Genomic DNA, 21,547 nt, shown 5'->3' on the forward strand with positions numbered 1-21,547 from the left:
GTATTTAAAAGTTAATAGTTTCTACTACCGGTTACTACTTAGTTACTATTACTCATACTGTGTTTTGGTAACTGGAAACATATGGGTCCTCATCCTGCCTTGTTTGTGTTCCAATTGTCTTTCATTCTAAAGCAACTATAAACCGGGCAAGTACAAAGTAATTCCTCAATGAATAAAAGTCCCCAGAGATTCTGATCAACTTAAAAAGTATGATGGGAAAAAAATACTTCTGTTGCACTTAATGGATAGCAGTTAGCGTGTGTGTATGTGTGTTAAAGAAGATTCAAATAATTTAGGACTTTTTTCAAATATCAGGGATGTTGGTTTTAATGAATTCTGTACTTTTATTATAGAAGAATGAGATCAACAGAGAGATGACTAGACAGACTGAAAGTGCAAATATTGGTGCCAGTTTGCTTTTTTTAAGAGCAACTTAAGCATTTTTCCTCTTATGGCGTACATTAGCATTGGAACATATCAAATCAGCAGAGAATGGTGGAGAACAGACCACAATCAGAATGCAATGAGCATCAAAAAGTGCCAAATGAGGAAACAATTGTGTATTATGTGTGTGATGATAATAATAATTCTGTTCCAGGCGGCACTCTTTGGAAAAAAACCATTTGCAGCTGTTGAACTGAAAAACATTTCCAAGCCATTCAAAAAGTAAGTGACTGGAATATTGCAGAAATGAAGAGGGAATGAGCTGGAAGAAGACAAAAGCACAAAAGAGCTGAAACAAAGAGCCAAAATGGAGCAATTTCTCTTTTTCTATCATTGAAAAAAAGGGAATATCGACAGAAAGCCACTTCCATATAGCTATGGCACAGAATGCAGTCAGAGATGGCCTAAAAATATCCTTTTAAATCCAACACTGGCAAATAATTTTAAATACTTTTTAACCAATTAACATTGCTTACTTCACAAACAAACTCTTTGACACCTGTTTGCACTCGGCTCCTGTTGGGTTTATGTGGGAGTATTTGGCTTCCTCCCACAGTCATATCAGCTAATTAACTTGTCATAACAAAAGACGTGAGCAGCTTTCTCTCTTTTGCAGATTCGAGTTTCATGGAAAACGCTTCACCTGCCTCTGCTTACAGTGATAGCAAAGATAAAGACACATCTGATGTAAACCTCAATTATAATAACGTAATCAGCATCTGGAATCAAATCCGTAATCCCAACCTTTCCTCTCTCTGTTTGATCTCATTTGATCCTTCATTATACCTCCAGCCAGAAGTTGCAGAGATTCAACTCCAGCTGAAGTCCAATTAAGAAACCTTTATAGTGAAAGTGTGTTGGTCTCACCAGATGGCCACTCTCAGTGCTTCACACTGCTATGCTAACAATGGATCTCACTGACCGGAACTGCCATTGATTGGAGACGTGGAGACGGCTAAGAAATACTATTCATTTATAGTAAAAAACTGATATTTATACACACTTCCACTGGTGTTTAAAAAGTTTTTTTTTATGCTACAGGCAGTTGTATTGTAGAAGTTCACACTTCACTTTTAACAGGTATGGTCAATAATAAAAATGTGTAATTTGGATCCTACACATCTTAAAATTTAAAGGCCTATCTTCCAAAATCTCTTTTACGTCAAAGCTCCCTGAAAAAGCCGCAGCAGAATGGCTCATTTCTTTTATGGCAAAACATGAAATCTTTGACAAACATCAGTCTCCCCCTCTCCATACTAACAGCTTTACTCAAAGTGTCTGTGACATTTTGATGCCAGTGCACTCTGGAAGACCTGCTGTAATGATTCTCCTGGATCTGACGTCTGTCTTCGACTCTGTTTTTATTGTGCTTTCCCCCTGTGAATATTTCTCTGAACTGGAATCAAACCTGCAACAGCGGCATCGAGGACTGGAGCCTCTCTATGGTGTCCCAAATATTAGATTTCTATTTGCAAATAAAAAAAATAAAAAAAATAAACAATGTATTGTTTTTGTCCCACTTCATAAGTATCCACGTTCTGTCAGCTTGTCAAGCTAATTGCTAAGAAAGCACAAGCTTGGGATTGCTTTCTGTCACTACTGTCTGCTTGCCTTCTATGGATCAACTTTAAAGAAAACACTTTAAAACAATCAACTTAGCAAGCAGAAATTGATTAATTGGTGCTTTGTGCAGTTACACATTTCCCGAGCTTCACATTGCTTAAAATTTACATCATAATCAATCTTGGATTAATTTCTGGGTCAAGTAATTACCTCAATAAATGTCAAGAAACCTTTGGCAGTGCGACTGCATGCTTCTCTATTTTACACAAACAACATGCCTCATATTGCCTCTGCAAGGCAGGCAAGCCACAAAAGTGCTGTTGGACAAATGCATCACATCACAGAAAATGACAAATGTCAGAGCCAGGAGTAATGACACCGCTCATTCCTCACCTAACACACATTTTCATATGCGTTCCCCTACTTATGTTCTGCCGCTGTGATATGAAACTGTGATGGAGGGGCCACGCTGTCAGCTGCATAAATGCCTTTGAGGCCGAGCGGCTTCTCCTTGAGATTATGCAGATTCATGGAGCCTGGCACAGTCGCACAATGCCTTCCCTGACAATACAAGAACTATGGTAATTCAAACATATTGCCAATAGCGTACTATTTCAAACATTATGCCAAGTGCGCTGTCGAACCGTCTTGGATGGCTGTAAAGTCACACACTCATTCTGGTGATTTATCGTCAGCTTCCTTCCTTCTGGCTTTATGTGAGAAAGCATATAAATTAGGTATACTTGCATATTCCTTCATTTAGATGATGTTCAGTTTTAACATTTATGATGCGAATTGGAAGCTAGCAGACTCTCCTTCACTTTAAACCTGTCATGGTATCTCGATCCAATTAAAATATTGGTCATATTTTTTCTACTGAGTTTGCACAAACAAGACATTTAAGATGAAATGTGTGAATTATTTAAACTGAAAGTTCTAGATAGAATATTTTCATCGAATTCTTTGTTTAAGCAGGTTTCTGAGACTTTTGAACTACACTTGTGTCAAAATTGATCTTATGAGAGACTTCACAGAGCACTGGAAAAGGTTTCTACCCCTAATTTGTTTTTAGATCATCTAATTGCAAAATCCGACAAAGATAACCTGAGCAAATACAAAATGCAAATCTCGCAACCCTAATAAATGGCCAAGCCACCACAGGATTTGTGCAGCATCTACCATGGAGCATTCGTGACAACTGTGTTCAGATCGCTATGGAGGAACTGCGGCCCAGCATGCATTGCAGTAACATTTTAATTCAGGCACTTTGGAGGGCTTAAATCTGGACTTTTACTAGGTCAGTTTCAGGTGGCCATGCTGGGGGTTTTGGATTATTCTCCTACTGGGACCATAATGGGTGTTTCTATGGGAACCCATATTTGTTCCCATATGGGCAGACTAACTATATCCTCTGACCTTAACAAGGCATTTCAGTCAACTCAAAGGCTCCTCCCTGGGTGCTTTCTTTTTTTTTTTTTTGCACTCTGCGCTGTAGACCTGTATGTAATAGATCAGAAGTTTTGCCCATCTGACATCAAAAAGCATTCCATATTCAAGCTCTAAATCTCTGTTTTTTTCATTCCTGTTGCTCAGTTTGAACCTCAAGAGGTCCTCTTCACCTCGTCTATTGGTTTGATGGTATGTGATTTACTTTTTGTGCTAAGAAAGCATTTCAACAGGCCTACCCACTGGAGTGGGCAGTGAGTATCACTCTTCTTGTCAGCAGTAACAGTTCCCATTAGGTTAAAGAACAACAGAATAGTAGATCTGATCTGAGTTTTAAGGAAGTTTTAATACATTATCCATGATTTTTTGCTTTCCTGTTGGAATAAATATGTAGTCACGTACCTTCGTTGGGAAATTAGAAGAAAACAAAACATGGCTATTCATTTAAACTTGAACAGCTGGAACTGTGACAAACAAGGTTGGAAGCAGATCTAAGTTTGTCCTTCCTGTCAAAGCCTCCCCACATGGGAGAAACATTTGAGTTAGGTTTTGACAAATGCCAACATGCTGTATGTCCAGGTATATGTCATTGCTTGTAGGTTGGCAGCACATCACAAAGAACTAGCACAAGTTAGCATCTTTCTGACTTGAGCTGCTATTGAAGTAACAGAAAACGATCAGGGTTGGGGTAACTGTGCAGGACAGGCTGTCTTAACTTCATGACTTTCAGTGACACAAATAATAAAAGAAAACATAAGCACACACAATGCATAGTAATGAGACGTGACTTTGAAGTGTGTTTGGTCTCATTATACAGCAACACTATGAATCCTTAATCTGAACCAGAGGGTGAAAAACGTCTCAGAGGAATGGCTTTCTACTTCTCTTCAGTCGGGTTGGAGTTGACTAAACACAGGTGCTCAACTCCACAGACACAGACCCCCTACAAGTTTAATATTCCCCCCACCATGTTTCCCTGTGGCTTTGATCCACCGCAGTGTCTTCCTCCTGCCTGCTATTTTTCACACAAACACCCATCTGGTATGACCACAACTGTTTCAACTTACAGCTTCAAGCACTTTTATTGCATCTATTCTAATTATTGTGTGCAGAAACTCTGACAACTAACCAGGGGAATTAAGTAAGTTTGAGTATTTGAGTGAATGTGAATTGAATGTGAATGTCGCAGCGAAAAGTTTAAGGTCAGCATACCTCGGGCTGTTTGGTTGACTTACCACAGTTTTAAAGGTTTTGTGTACTCGATTCCTCTATATCAGGGGTCTCAAACCCCAGTCCTCGAGGGCCGCAGTCCTGCAGTTTTTAGATGTGCCACAGGTACAAAACACTGGAATGAAATGGCTGAATTACCTCCACCTTGTGTAGACCAGTTCTCCAGAGCCTTAATTATTCTATTCAGGTGTGCTGCAGCAGAGGCACAACTAAAAGTTGCAGGACTGCGGCCCTCGAGGACTGGAGTTTGAGACCCCTGCTCGATATACTCCAGTTTCCTCCTGCAGTCCAAAAACATGTATGTTTGATAAATTAGCTTTGACTGAGTAGGTAAACTGTATTCACACACTTCAATATGGGGCTACAGGGCTTTTTTGCCAACAAAGTATCCAAAAATTATAAGTAGGAGTTGCCTTACAATGTGTTTCTACTCAACTAAAATTTTAAAGAAACCATCTGAGATATTACTTACCATAGAGTTAAAAATAATTTCATAAAAAGACTCCAGCTGATCAGATCATCTGATATTATATTTAAAAATGATGTCAGCCAGACATAAAAGTAAAGTTATTTTCAAATGATGGTATTTTAAAGACTAAAATAGAAAAACAATATACAGTACAGACCAAACGTTTGGACACACCTTCTAATTGAATTCAGTTAGAAAGTGGGTCCAAACTTTTGGTCTGTACTGTATATAAAAACTAAAATTACAAAGTCACACATTCAGAAGAAGAAACAGTTTCCAAATCATAAAGTCTGTAATGTAAGTATACATTACAGACTGTTCTAACATTCACCCTGTATGTTAGAACAGGATGAATGAAGTGCATCCATTGCACAGCAGGCTCAGTAAGTCAAAGCTCACATTAGCAAAAAGCTTCTGCACGAACAAAAACTCTTAACTTTGTGTGTTGGTGTGTCTGCTTTTGCTTTTTTTCTTCATTCAGAAAAGTTTCTCACAGTGGTAGAGTATCCACAGATTTTACTCAAGTAAGAGTAGTTATGCTTTATAAAAATTTTACAAGTAAAAGGTCCAGATAGTAAAACTACTCCTAAATGTATAATCTATTGTAAAAACTTGCTCAAGTAAATAAGTGAGTAGGTATGAGTGGTTACTCCCCTCTTCTGGTTGAGGGAATGATGTAATGATGATGATTCAGGCAAACAGCCAACATGATTTACCAAAAGGATTTTAAAATAATGAATAATGAAAAATGAAAAAGGTGAGATATATACATGAATTCAATTGGAAGCATTGGCTCAGCTAGCAACAGGATGGGCGTTCACTGAGTTCAACACCGTGACATTTTGTAGCGATCCAGGTTCTTGTTTATACATCTCTAGAGACCAGAGTCTCTTACATTAGCACTCTTTGAAACCAGGCTCCAGAGTGGAACATTTCAAGGAACACAACCAACTGTTATCAACTCCAAGCAAAGATAAAATAATACCTGGTTTTAACTGCACTAACCAATGAGAAAAACAACTGAACCCATGAGCATTTTTAAGAGATAAAAGGGGAGTAAGAGCACATGAAGTATTAATAAATAGTGCATTCTTCCACTGTACAGTCGACTCCACTGACAACCATTAGTTTGAGCTACCTGCTACATGCCACCCACACACCAGCTGGAGACCAGGCACACATAAATCTGAATAAGAATACCTAATTAAAGCACAAGCTTCCGTCCATTTGTTTCATAATCACCTCGCCTCCATTGTTGCTTTCTTTCTGACCTGCTTTCTCTTGTTGTTCCCCTTCCTTGTCCATTTACAAACTTAATGTCCCTCCTTTTCCATGTACATTCCCGACAAAAAGAGTAAGTATTTTTTTATTATAATTGGTTCCTAAGCACCCATTTCAAAGCTATCAGTACATTAGCATCTGGGTTTGGAAGACAAGCTCTAAGTAAGATAAGTAGCAAGTATTAAAGCCATTGTGGAAAAAGGATGGTGATGTTGGAAATCACTTCTACATATTGGGAGGTGGGAGATCTGTCTGGGGAGATCTCAGAGTAAGGGGCCAAACAGCACAAGGCCAGCAATAATACTTTTTCTTGACCTGTTTGATAGAAGATATAACAACACAACCTGAAAACTAGAAGAAGCTAGTAGATTGTAACCAGGGGTGCAGTCACATGTTTAGTCTACTTCATCAAACTCCAGTTCATTTCCCTTGAAGATCCGGTTTGTTTGCATGATATGGACCAAAAAAGTGAACTGTGGTCTGCCTAAAACCTTTAGTCTCAGTTGGATTACAGTGAATTTGAGCACAGTCTGAATGCACATAAGATTGCCAAGCAGACCGGAGACTGCTCCAAAAGCAGGAAGTGTACAATAGCGCAAAGACAAAAGAAACATCCCACTCTCGCTAAAACGTGACGCGACTCCATTTTTGTTTACAATTAGAAGTATTTTTTCTGAGGGTTTTCTGTTGTTTTCTTTGGTGGTTCTTGGTGCAGCGCCACCACAGGCGAGGGAGGGAAAAGGTTTTCAAAGATTTTGGATTGTTTACCACAGTACAGCATGAAAGTGAACTGCACCAATGTAACAAATGTTGCAACATTGATCCTTAATTGAACCAAGTCTACTGGACTACTAGGTGTGAAAACACAGTAAGAGTGTGGAGCCAATACATTCCTCCATTTGTCACATCAGCTTCAAATCATCAATCACAACTTCAGCATGTCAGGATTTCAGCATGTAGCACATTTCAAAGCAATGATGCTCTGCTTCCTGTCCTTCAAACCATCTGACTCAAATTAATGGCAGCAAAAAAGCTTCTGAAAACCAGAGAGAACTTTATCGATTTTTCACTTCTTTCCAAAGATGATATGCTTGACTCCAGAACTCAGATCCTAAGACTGTATTTTTCCTGGACAGAGATACTGAAGGTCCCCATACAATTATGTGTACTTCAGTCTGTAGAAAACTGAATATACTTGAAGTAGACATCTGCTGGGCATGACCGCGCAAAGGTATATTTTAACAACATTTTTACAGCTTTTGTACTCTGTGTTGCAGAGTAAACTGTTCAGTGGGAAACGGTGTTCACATGGAGCTGTTTTGTATGTGACACCGAGCTGATAAGGTTGAGAGTTCCCACAACCAGTTGTAAGGATGCGTAGCTGCCACAAGACATGGAGCTTAGAATCCAACTAGCTCAGCAAACTTGCTGGTATCTATTTAGATTGTGGGAAGTGAATGAATTTGTCATGAGAAATATAGGCAATTGGTACGCTCGACTATGGAATCTTAACCGTCCAGGGACAGTAATATGTGCAGAGTCTCAGCTCTTTGTACTTTTCTTGACTCAGCAACTCAGTGCTCTCTCCCAGAAAAATCCATTGTTGTAGCTGGCAGCCATGTTTGTAAATAAACATGGCTGCCAGTGACACTGGGACATTACCGTTTATTGGTGATGTGACAGAGAACAGAAGTCGAATATATTCTAAGATCTTCAGAGACGTACGGTGTGCTCAGATCCAACTAAATGCAGCCAAACTGACAGGACAGCATTTAATCGTCCAGAGCCACAATGAGCCAAAACACAGTCAAAACAATCCGAGAACTTATTACAACAAAGTGGAACATTTTCAAATGATCGAGTACATTACCTCATCTGAACCTGACTGAGAATTTGACTTGCTAGAAACTAAACTTTGGACAGAAAGGCCCACAAATAAACAGGATGTATGGTATTCTAACGGTTACATGAACATTGTGTTTCTGTCTCAGTGATGTCATTTATTAATGTCTGCAGCATTTTTATACTTGTATCATTCTTCAGAGGTTTGCTTCTCAATATATTATCAAAGTTTTGAAATTATCCTTTGTTTAGTTTGCTACAAAACATTGGAAAGGAGAAAACCCAGCCTCTAGTGGTGAGCGTGTGTTCTGGTTTCTGTCATTGTCAGCAAAGATTTTTTTTTAACAAGGTATAGGAAATTAACATTTTCTTTTCATTTTTTAACTTGTCCAATTACTTTCACCTAATAAACACTTTTGTTTCTTACAGGTTTATTCAATCTTTTTGTTGTTAAAATTGACCAAACTCCACAAGCAGGAAGGATGAGAGAGCCCAATGTTAGGTCAAGCCCAGCCCCATTTGAAATACTTCTCTGAAAAGAAAACAACTAATTTACATGAGTTCAGCTAATTATACAAGTTCTCATTACATTTTTTAATATTTAGCTAAATTACTCCTGATATCTATATAAAGGGTCTGATTTCTCTGCCACTTGCAAAGAAAATATACAGCATGAAAAGTGAGGTCTGACTGGAACTTCAAAACACATCTTGATAGATTTTATTGATACAGATTACCCAGATTTTAACCTACTTTCACCAGTGCAGTCAGAATACATTGCTGTGTTAATAGCTGTTAGTTGTTACCTTTTTTTGTTATGAACAACAGGAGAGAATGCAAAAATCCTGAATGTGATTGTGTATGTTTAAGTGCAGACCTAAAACATTTGTTTCTATGTCATTTAATATGGTGGGCTAAAGAAGACTGCGGGCTTTAATGACGAGAAAGACAGTCAAAAGCTAGGTCCCAATAGTGTGCTTGATTTTATTAATTTATTTTCCCTTAATTGAGTAAACTACAAGAATGGCACATTCCTTTGGGGATTCAGAATGTGTTGTTGCATTCAGTTCATTAAAGCACAGCAGAATATTGTGCAACCCTAGCTGATTTTTGTATTTATTTTCCTGTGGAGACGTTACTTTAAAAATCAGGACATTTCTCACTTCATTATAGCAGAATAAAGCAGCCCAGGCCTTTTTAGTAATTACTTCAAGCTACAGCAGAGGAGTAATGGCACACTGAACTGCAGCTGTCTGCTTTTTAAATCATGTAACTTTCTAGATCCATGGCAAGAGGATATATTCTCTGTGGATAGATGACTATTCTCATGAAACCAAAATCGTTAGTGTTCTGTGGAACCAGAAAAAAGAAAGAAAAAAGAAGAAGTGAGAGATATGATTGGGAGATTTTAACGATGTAAATCTAAAGGTGTGGGGATGCACTGCCTGCTGGTGATGAAGGAAGAGATTATGGAGTGATATTAGAACAAGGCAGGTGGGGAGAGAGGGAGGTAATGCTAAAGAAACATGAACTAAAAAAAGAGTTGAAAGCGGCAATAGAGCAAGGAAAAGACTGAGAGCATTAATGATGCATGATCAGGTAAAAGTTTCCATTGTAAAAAGAGACAGCAGAAGTTAGGGACCATTTCTGCCAGAGCAGATCCGCAAAACAATCCCAGGTTTCAATAGAGGGACAGTTTAAAGCAGAAATATACATTTTTAATAAAAAATATGGTTGTTTGTGGTCATAGTGACCATATTTTTTAAAACTGTCTCTATGTTGTGACAATAAAATATAGGACAGATAATCTGGGGAAAAAAAAAAAAAAAAAGAAAAAAATCAAGCTCCTCTCTGTGGTCCTACTGCCATCTGCAGAAATAAACCGCTCCCCAGTCAGAATCAACCAATCAGAGCCAGGGAGAAGGTCTTAGACACAGTTGGGTTAACTCTTTCTATTCCACTAGGGGGCTCTACACGTCTATACCCCTGTGTGTATGTATGTACCCCTACCAGACCAAAAAACACACGTCCATATTTCCTGCTTGGCGTTTGACGGTCACTGTGTTCAGCAGCAGTCAGCAGAAGACCAGAATGACTGTGGCGGTTATTATGCTGCTAAGAAAAATTATTATATTTCAAAAAAGGTAGAGAGAGAAAAAGACAAGAGTCTCAATTTGTAACCCAGTTTTTCTTCAAGAGAGGTGTTTGTGTGAGACTGTCAAATATTTAGCACAGTTAGCTTAGCTACAGACTACCATTTGCCTCCATTTCAATAGCATCTAATGAATTAAGGATACTAATTCATATTCATATATTTAACTTGTCCTTGAAACCTTTTCCACTTAACAGATGAGTCAGTCAGCAGCAGCTCAAACCCAGATACCAGCAGAACCCGTCACCCCAGTCCCAGTGAAAAGGGTAACACTGTGTTCGATGAAAAGATAGTTGGCATCATTCCAGTGAGTCTATAGGGATTTTTCTATCTTTGCTCTTTTTACAATTACACAACAAAAACAATATATTTATTACTGACAGAAATTCAAACAATCTTTATATAATGATAATAAAAAAACAACCTTCTGTCTGGACTGGAGCCAGTCCAAACAGTTTTACCTTAACTTGCATTTAAATAACAGATATATCTGGCCACATTCCTCCTTTCCTGTCCTCTCCAAGGTGAAATTAAAGCTGCAGTATGTAACTTTATAAAAAAATATATCTATTTTTACATATTTGTTAAAACTGTGATTGTGGTGTGAAAGTATGGCATGGGAGATAATCTGAAAATGTTATTTTTTTATTTATTATTGCAATCACCTTATTAATGTCCTCCATCTACCATATGACAACAATAAGCCTTCCAGTGGTGCGTTACACTTTGCTGTTTCACCCATTAGTGTGGGTAAAAATAGGTGACAGCTGACAGCGAGCCATTAGGTCTTGTACCATGGGTTGGAGTATAAATGGAGGCTAAATATATAATATAGGTGAACTTGTTTATCTTTTCAAGGCAACAACTCAAACAACTATATATCCTTGGGACATATAGGAAAGATATCAGGAAGAATAGAAGGGACCTCCACAAATCTGGGTCATACTTGGGTACAATTTCCATATCTCTGAAGATGTCCATCAAGTCAAGCAATTGCATGCAACTATGAGCATCATGAGAATGCCTTGCTATGAGATATGTCCTGTACCAATGAAGGGCAAAATGCCATTCAGGAAGGAAGAAGACATTCTACAAGCAGCATAATAATCCAGATTACAGCTTTCTCATACACAAATGTATGTAAAAATGTACCACAGACAAGTCATTTGATCAAAAGAAACTAAAGCTGAAGTGCTTGACTAAAATCACCAATGTTACATTTGGAGAAACCTCAAAACAGCATCCAAAATGTGAAGGATAAGGTAGCATCATGATGAGGAAACATTTCACTACTGGAGGGAACTGGTGCACTTTACAAACTACAATGAATCAAAAGGAAATAAGATCAAGGAGAAATACTCTAGCAAGATCGCAAGTCATCAGCTGGTAAAATAAAGACGGATCACAAACAAATCTTGCCTTAACTACTACGTTTTAACATTTTCTTGGGAACAATTAAGTCAATATTTTGGAGTGGCCACCACAAAGCCTTGACCTCTAGCCCACAGAAAATTTGTGTGCAGAGCAGAAAAATGTGTTTGGAAAAAAACTACAAACATGACTTGGTTACATTAATCTTTGTCAGGTGGAATGAGCAAAAACTCCAGCAATATGTTGTGAGAAGCTTCTAGAAGGAAATCTAAAATATTTTGAAATGTATCTGTACCAAATACTAGGGAAATGTCTGTAAATGTTTTAATTTGAAGAAATAAAATAAAAATGTCTGCGATGGACTGGCGATCTGACTGGGCTGATCTCGCCTCTCGCCTGTTGAACAGAAGCACCAGCATCCCATTCGACCCCACTAGGGACAATTGGGTCTGATAATGGATGGAAAATAAAAATGCTGTCATTTTGGCATTCAGTACACAGAGTTAATTGCAGTAATCCTAAACTCCAAAGTTTGCTCTGATTTAATGTCACACTGAGAAAGAATGTTGGAGAATGTATTGTTCAGTTATGTGTATTATTAAGTTGCATAAGCACGTACCCTTTGTATATCGGAGGTCAGTTGCAGCAGGGTTGGAGATGCTGTAGCTTGAAGAGTCTCAGTCCCTTGAACTGGAGAGTTCAGACTGACGTAGGCCACAGCACTGCTCTGAAGGACAACACTGTTATCCTGCAGGAAGAACAGAGAACAGATTACTAGCAGGAGAAATTCCCACAACGGGTTATAACTGACACACTGATTTCTAATCAAGTCTGACAATTATTAACAAAATAACCAAACTTTACAGCTGAATTATTCTGTGAAAAAAATAGTTTTTTTAATGACTAAGGTGCAATCCAGCTGCACATGAAAAGACAGAGAATATAGTTATTGAATAATAAAATGAGAATCATATCAGATTGATGAACAAACTATGACAAAATGAAACTGGAATGCTAATAAAAATTAACTTCAAAATTAATTACCTAATTAAGCAAGAAAACAAGGGAAAAGTCTGATTTACAGAATCATAAATGCAGCATTCAGTTTCATAAAACAAAGTGACCTCATCCCTCTGGTGAAGGAGGAGGACAATCAAAAGAAAAAGGAAGGTCACTGTCCAGACTCAAACCAGCCCAGCACCTTAACCAAAGAGTCAACAAGCAACTCAGTCATGCGTTTTGGCTAACTTCAGGCTAGACAAATGAATCATGGTAGGAGGTCTAGTATGAAAACAAAGTGGACGTCTGTGCAAAATAATAAAGGAAAAGACAGAAGGAACCAGAAGGCAGAGATGGAGAAGAAATAGACGAAGAAAGGAGCCGCTGAATTCTAGCAGCGCTGAATTCAGTTGTTCTGGATCCAGTCTCTAACACGAGGAAGACTCAAAATGGCAAAACAACGACAGAATATCACAACACATATTCAGCAAAACATTAAGCAAACTTTGAACAGAAAATCGAATAACAATAGTTGTCTTCAGCACAAGAAATGATTAGGAAATAGGTTTGGTCAGTTTGTGAATAAAAATGGATTCCTACATTGTCTATCATTCAGAACTATTGGCATATTTGTCACCCTCTCATCACTCCATAATGATTCTCTCCACTAAAGTTAGGCTCAATTTCTCTCTATCTACTTTTCCTCTGTAAGTCCATTCATAAGTTTGATGCCATTTATTATTGTCTTCTCTCTTTAAGCACAAAGTTGGCATTACAGAAAGTAAACGTTCCTCGTATCTCTGACCTTTCCCCACTCGTAGGAGCCAATGTTCCCCAGGGCCGTGCCTCCCCATGAGCAGAACACAGTGGTACGGTCTGGCACCCATCCCTGTTTGGTCTGCTCTGTTAGCGCTGCGATGAGTTGAGTCATAATGGCCGAAGTTCCACCTGCCTGGTCGCTGTCATGACGACTGCCAACCAGAACGTGGCGATCTGAAAACAGAAAAAAAAATGAAATAAATAAATTGCTTTGGTGAAATTGCAGAGACTCATACTTAGTAATAAATAGTTTTCTTTAACCTGCCTTACTGCTGAGATGTGCTATATAGATAAACTTGATTGATCGTTCATAACTCCTTGATGGCTTCAACATTTATGCTTAAAATATTCTATTTATAGATTTTGGGTATGTGGATGCTCTGGGGTGTGAAGTTGGATGAAATTATTTAATTGCTTTATTATTAACAGGGCCAATTTTTTTCTATAGCTCTTAGGCTCATTTTGATGACCTCTAAGTCACATTACAGGATATGAATATTATCAGGACAAAATAATAAACATCAATTCTAAGAGAAAACACAATAAGGTAGAAATAGAATGAAAATAATTATTCTTGCAGGTGTGCCATTTATTTCCAAATGGCATTTTTCATATTTTCAATCCACCCGGCACTAATATGGAAACACAGAGACCAATATGCAGAAGGCAGGATGAATGCGCCGAGCCAGGGATGATATTACGTTATCCATTTTGCTGGTGTGTTCTTCTTCTTTATATTCTTGGCACTGGTAATAACAATGTTTTCTGCAACATAATTTCATATTCAGATGATACATGTATAATAACCTTCTTTGATAAGAACACATTAGGCAAAGTACCTAATGTTCTTTCATATTCTCTCTGGAGCAAGTTGCTCTAATTCCTTCTGATAAAAAGTGCCATCTCTTCTTATGAACCTCGTGACGAGGTTTCATCAATTTAAAAGGACAAACTGTATATTCAGAAGTAAGCGCTGCCTCTCTCAGCTGAAATGGATGCAGCCACCTGCTAAGCCGGGTCGCAGAATTATTTTCAATAATAATAATTCACCAAAAATAAAAAACGTTAAATTCCGACTCATCTGCGACAGCAGCGCTGCCTCCAGACACAGACACCGATGAGCTCACACTTCGCACCGCAAGGTCACTTACTGTTTGAACAACTTAATGATGCACACCTGTTGTGAACATCACTGCTGGGTTAAATATCTGCATTCACAAAAGCACACAATGATAATGTTGGGAAAATGACAGGGGGACAAGGCAACCTCTCCACAGCAGAGCCACCATCTGTTCAATATTTAAACACCATCAGGCTTCCTGGCTTTATTTTCCTCCGCTGACTATAAAAGTGGAGTTGATTTCAGTGAATATGTAAAAAGCAATAAATTTATATTGCAATTCTGTTCTATTGCTGGTTTTGGCATTCAATAATTTGATTGCCTCAATGTGGAAAAACTGCAATATGAATATTGTTATTATGGCAAGTAAATGCTAAATGCTAAAGATTCCTGATGTAACTATAGAAAGCTTAGCTGGCAGTCTCAGCTAAGAAGAAAATGCAATGAAGGAGATGCGACGCAGGAAACAGGTTTAATGTCAGGCACTAAAAGAAGATTTAAGATTTTTACGATTACAACAGAAAGCTGTTTAAAACACACACCAATAGATTGCTTTGTGTCAGTTTTAGTCATCATGAGTTATTATGATGGAACATTTGCTGACTCATGAAGTATGCAGCGTCCATGCCTCTCTGGTTAGAGAAGTTGTAATTATCACATTTTCTCAGCTGTGTTAACAGCATAATGTCAACCACACAACTTGTTTTATCCATCAAAACTTTCATGTTCAAATGTCCCTGTGGTCACATTCCTTACTAAATCTTTCATGCGTAACCTATGATCCTTTATGTCAGATTTTGTTTTTTTCAAAAGTGTTTTTGATTTTTAAAGGCATATAATGGTGGGGGAAAAAAAATTGTAAAAAGAGAATATATATATTTTTTTTATTTTATTTTATTTTATTTTACATATTTTTTTCTAAGCGATCAGTTGTAATTTTCTCCAAATAGAGCCTTCTTTACCAGTTTGATTTTCTGTTATTGTACTCCTGCAATGTGTCTTTGTGTACTTAGAAAAGTGCCATACAAATAAAATGTATAATGATTATGATTATGATTATGATTATTATTATTATTATTATTATTATTATTATTATTATTATTATTATTATTATTATTATTATTATTATTATTATTATTATTATTATTATTATTATTATTACTAGCAATGACAAACTGACAGCCTGCTGTATCCTGTTATCTATTATGAGATTGCTTCCTTCCGCCTGGCTGTTTCCTCATGGGCTGCATTACATCACCATTACCAGACAATCCTTCCTACATGATCCTAGATAACATCTTTGTAGTCCAATCCCAAACATTTGAACAAATGAAAGACTCAGACTGGTAGCGGCTGCCGCGAAAGTCAATCTATCGACAAATGTTGGAGCAGTTTCCGCGTTTTCTCACTTTAGTGGAGAGGATGGAAGACAGGAGCAGCAACAGCTGCTGTTGGGGAAATAAAGTTGGTGTTCTAGCCATAAACTGGTGATCATTTCACAGGATTTACTCCGTGAAACTGAATTATAGGCACTTCAAAGGTAGAGCAAGTTTGTAACATTCACAGATATTAAATAAATTAAACCTGTGGGACCAAAGGAGCACAGCCACACACACACAAACACACCCAGCAGCAATAGTCCATAATTTCTTAAGAATCTTAATAATTCAATGCTTGATGTTTTTATTTTTGCTCAGGGACATAAAATCTAAATTTGTAACATATAATTAATACACTGTGTTAGAAAACATTTTTTGGATGAGAAATATTAACAGAAATGAATTGATAATGTCACAAAAATATCTTCAATTTAGTCAGAAGATCAGATTTCTCTACATCAAATTAGAATAAAAACTTGACTTGATTGAGAAAAATGGATGTCATTTTTGGATTCAGTGGTTCTAATTCAATTGAAAGAAAATAGACAAGTTCCAAAAATGATTTTTTGTAACCCTGTGTTATTGAAGGCCTGGTAAACATAATGGAAATGCAGGGAGACGATGAATCTGTCTTGGTTCCTAGAAAACGCTCCAGGAGTGGAAATCTGATCAGTCAAATCAAATCACAAGTCTTTGTATTTTGTATGAATGTGAACAAGAAGGGTAAAGCATGGTCCACATGACTACACACACTACACACATTTAGTCCATTTACCATTCTTGAAATTCTTTTGAAGTTGCTGTAGAGAACTTTTACAAAATGCTTCTTTATTTTACATATTTGATAAAACTGTCACCATATTGTGACAGCATAAAATCTTTGTGGTATAACTGTACAAATACACGGCTCGGTCAGAAAGAACCAATCAGGGAAGGGTTAGGCTCTGAACGTTGTGCTTTGTGAAATCAGAGGATTGAAGAAAACTTTACCTCTGAGGATAATGTAAATGAACAAAAAAGCACTCTGTGATGTGTTAAAGCAATGGCCACTGATTACTTCACAACATTTTATTTTAAATCATATTTATTCAGATGGAGAACTTAATCAACAATGTCTGTTCTCCTCAACTACAGCAGAACTGAGCTTTTGTTTAAAGATACGAGGCTTTGACTGCAGGATCCACATGCATGGGAGCAAAGAATATTTTAAGATTTATTATGATGCTGCCTGTCTTTGTGCAGCCATAAAGTACATAAAGCTGGGCAGATAGGCTTGATGTTAGCATGCATGAATATTCATTCTGCTCATGTTTGAGTGTAGAACATGCAAATGATCAAATGCCAACAACCAGTTGAAGTGTTGCTACTTGCGGAGATTTGTGGCCCACATTATGTGTTTTAGTGGCCCATTATGTCTGCTTAATATCACACTGTAAATCAGCAAAGTAATTTTCCACTGGTGAGTGGGCAGGACAGGTAGGGTTGCACCACGGCAATGGTGGGGGAGGATGTGTAAGCAGGAAGGCTGTTGAGGAGAGGCAAGGACAAGATGAAAAAAACCTTTGTTATACCGACAACAAAAAAAAACAAAAAAAAAGAGACTAAACGAGTCAGAAATTCACTCCCTGGAGCAAAAATGAAGTGTGACCGACTATGGACTCAAATCCCGCTTTACGGGTTCAACACATTGAAAAAATGTTCAGGTTGTGTGTGTTTAAGCAGCTATCTGCATGGTGATTGACGGATGGAGGAGCTTCCATTTTTTTCATACTTCCTGTAAGTGTTAGCTGTGCTGCTATGCTAAAAGCTAGATGCAGCCTACTTCCACACAGTGGAAAATGTTTGTCTTCATTTTTATTGCTGTCCTCTTTTCTTACCATCACAGCTTTTAAAGAAAAAAAAATACAATATTCTTTTCTACCTTGCTGAACTAAGCTGCAACATCACTCACTCAAATGTAAAGGTCCTTTGTAAATGTAAAATTTTCTTTAATCTGACATGAAAAATTGATACACTGTTCCATTTTTAGAAGCAGTGACATTGCTTTCAAAGCAAAAACTGCTCCACTTACTGTAACTAAGAGGCAACAATAAACTTCAATATAAAGAAATATTAGAAGCTTTTTGTTTCACAAGGAAATGACTAGAAACCATTAATATCAACAATAAGTGTCAAACAGCAAATGTACATGGTGGTGACAAGAAATTGCCAAGTTCAAGTATATTTCCTCCCTGTTTTTGATATTTTGTCACACTCAAATGGTTGAATTTGTCAAACAAATTTTGTTGTCAACAAGAAAATCCAAAAAGCAGTCTTCAAATAATCATAATAACAAAAAAACTACTCAAACTTGATTGTTTTCTTTTTTTTGGTCTACATAACCTTAAAGCTGATGGTGTCACCCTTGGCAACACCTGTCATAAAGTGACAATGTGACTAAAGGAGGAGGTTTTATGAAAATGGGTTTGATGATCTCAGATATACAAATGGCCCAACCAAGGCTAGAATTAGAAGTGTCTGTTACCTTCCAATTATCCTGTCTGTAGACCATTGTCATTTGAACTGGATTTATTTTTATCAGATTCTTTCAATAAGAATGTGAAGGAAACATTCTGTCACATATCAATGCCAGTGCTCTGGGTGTTTTGATGGTTCAGTGTAATGTAAAACTCAGTGAGTTTTAATGAGTCCTGCTTTAAGATTTTTCAGCTGACTTGCTCTGTTCAGATACTTGTTCATTTCTTACAAACCTGGGTTTTTTCTTCCTTTCAGGCATCCAACAACATTGTAAATCTTCTTGTAGGACATCTGGTTTCCAATAGTCACAGTAATCTTCTTTCGCTCTGGGATAAAAACAGATCAAAAAAGAAATTACAACATGTATTCTGTTTATTCAGTCTGCTCGACAATGACACAGCCACTGTTTTCAGTCTCAATCAGTAGCTTTAGGTTCTGTAGTAAACCGTGTCTTCTTGCTCTTCAGGAGGAAGAAAACGGCTTCGTTTGCCACTATGCATCACTCTTCTTCACTCTCGGCTTCTCCTGCCATCAGCTCTACATTTACACAATTGCTGGTCGCACTTACCTGCCAAATTTTCTGCTCTGTCTGTAATGTTTCCAGCCTGCTGCTCATTCACTCACCACCCACAGTCCTTAGCTGCCCGCCTCTCACTGCAGTCCACTCAGCCATCAGACGTTTTCCCTTCTTTTATGTTTCCTCTCTATTCCCTACCATCATCATGCCCTTCTCTTGACTTTTGCAATAACTGGAACTAGGTGACAAGAGACTACAAGTCTTGCAAATGTATTCACATCCCTCAACATCTTCTTAGCATACATTATCATATTGCAACCACACAACTCAGTGCTTATTAAGATTATACTTGACAAACTAAATCAAAGACATTTATACATGTTAAGTCAAACAAATATGATACATGGCCTTTAACAACTTTTTAAAAATTTTAGTGACCCTGCTGAAGAAAAGCATGAACACATGGTCCAGATATAAGGAGAGTTAGAGACCAATCAACTAAGCATTCATGATTTTATAGACTGTAGCAGGAAGCCAGAGTACCCAGAGAGCAATCTCTGGGTACTCTACCTTTTGATTTTTATGAATTTTTATTCCAAAATGTATTTTTGACATTTATTCAAAGTAGTTTTTGTCCTAGTGGCTATTATATAACAGTAGTAGACAGGAAAGTGCATTATGAGACAGGGGAGAAGACATAGGGCAAAGGTCAACTGGAAAAGCCAATCAACCAAACAGTCATGATTTCAGGCTGTGGCAGGAAGCCGGAGTACTCGGAGAGAAACCTGTCAAATCTTTTTCCACTTTTATTCTATAAATTTAAGTAAATATTTTTAAGCGGTTAAGATTCAAAAACCTGAAACTGCTGCAGTTCTTGGCTGGCAAATTAATATAAAAAGGAGAAGAAAGTTAAAATGACATTTGAGCGTTCTTAATTTGTTTAAGAAACTTATTTTGTTCTTTTTTTTTTAAATAAATGGCATTTAATTTATTTGGATTATTTGCCCATAATTTTACTTGACTCAAAATTTTAAAAATTCTATATTTTATGCCTAAGAGTTTATGGTAGGCAGAATAGGTTGCAGTTTTAGTTTTTATGTTGAATTTATTTTGGAGTTAACATTTGTGACATCACAGCCTAAATGGGAAGACGATTTGTAGAAATTGTCATTATATCATTACTATAATATAAAATTTATTGCTTCACCTCATATTCACAAACATCACTAAGCCCAGATGAGTTTTGTGGAAAGATTTGCTAAAATTACTGTGACTGTGCTTTATTCAGAAACGAGATGAAAACGTTTCTGTGCACTGAAAACGTCCACACACACTCATACACACACATGCATACACTGCTGGGAGATTCACGTGACTTAGCAGTCAGTGGAAGCTGTGACTGCCAGCTCTGCTGCCTTGCTGGACGGCTGTGAGCTCAAGGGGGCTGATGGCTGGATATCTGAGGGAAAATACAGACGAACCGCCAGTAAGATGTGAAGCAGGAGCTCAAACTGTGTGTGACAGAGGTCCCCTGCCTGCAGCACCACAGCATGACAGCCCACTTTCCCCAGCTCCGCTACTCCGACCCTCCCAGTTCGCCTGTCTGCTTGCCCTCTCCCTCCTGTTTAATGCATTATAAAAATTCACTGCTCTCTCTTATCTGAGCCACATAACCCATTTATCACTTTTGACAATGGCCACAAATGACTACAGCTAAAGAGAGGGGATGGAACATGAGGCCCTTATGCGTATTCAGTCTGCAGACATGCAGAAGCAGAGAGCGTGAGAGAGATTTGTCAAATAGCGATTCCCCTTCATGATGAATGAGTTTACAGATGGGGCCGTTTCTGTAGGTAAGAGGTGACTCACAGTTTTCAGAGAGGATTTAGTTGTTTAAAGACACTGAAATGTGTCTCTGATTCTTACAGAATAAATCAAACATAGTATCGTACCTGTATTCATAAAAAAAACAAAAAACAAACAAAAAAACATATACAGAAGACCAAACTTTTGGACACACCTTCTAATTGATGTCAATTTTGATCTGTACTGTAGCTGGCCCAGCCATCCATTTGTTTCAAGGAGATGGATCCAGAGATAAATATGTTTGGGTGAGAAATGTGTGAAAAACATCAGGACAAAAAAAATTCAGGCGCTGGCTGAAGATTTAAAGTCCTGTTGCGAGAGAAGGTCACCAAATGGCAACAATCTGCCTGCGACTTCAGAGAAGACGTTGTGTTCCCGTCAACATTTTGAAGTGCCGCATTAGAAAAGGTTCGATGGAAACAGCAAAATTCCAAATAACTTCACAAAACTTTGAAAAAGGTTTGGAGGGGATGACTCTCTCCCTCAACAATGCTGTTTACTGCATATTGTTTATTATAGCCATGCATAACGT

The 21,547-nt window shown here is 37.7% G+C and overlaps 1 protein-coding gene across 7 annotated transcripts in view; it reads right to left on the reverse strand.

Annotated features, from left to right (window-relative positions):
• Nucleotides 1-21,547, reverse strand: part of LOC122837974 (inactive N-acetylated-alpha-linked acidic dipeptidase-like protein 2) — a 321,561-nt gene that overhangs the window by 99,198 nt on the left and 200,816 nt on the right. For all 7 annotated transcript variants that reach the window (XM_044128206.1, XM_044128210.1, XM_044128205.1 and 4 more), the window contains 3 exons: nucleotides 18,866-18,958; nucleotides 13,603-13,790; nucleotides 12,418-12,546 (listed from right to left, as the gene is read on the reverse strand). In XM_044128206.1, coding sequence (XP_043984141.1) covers nucleotides 12,418-12,546; nucleotides 13,603-13,790; nucleotides 18,866-18,958 — 410 coding nt within the window. The remainder of the gene's footprint in view (nucleotides 1-12,417; nucleotides 12,547-13,602; nucleotides 13,791-18,865; nucleotides 18,959-21,547) is intronic.

Source organism: Gambusia affinis, linkage group LG10, assembly GCF_019740435.1.
Source record: "Gambusia affinis linkage group LG10, SWU_Gaff_1.0, whole genome shotgun sequence".
Taxonomy (NCBI): Eukaryota; Metazoa; Chordata; class Actinopteri; order Cyprinodontiformes; family Poeciliidae; genus Gambusia; species Gambusia affinis.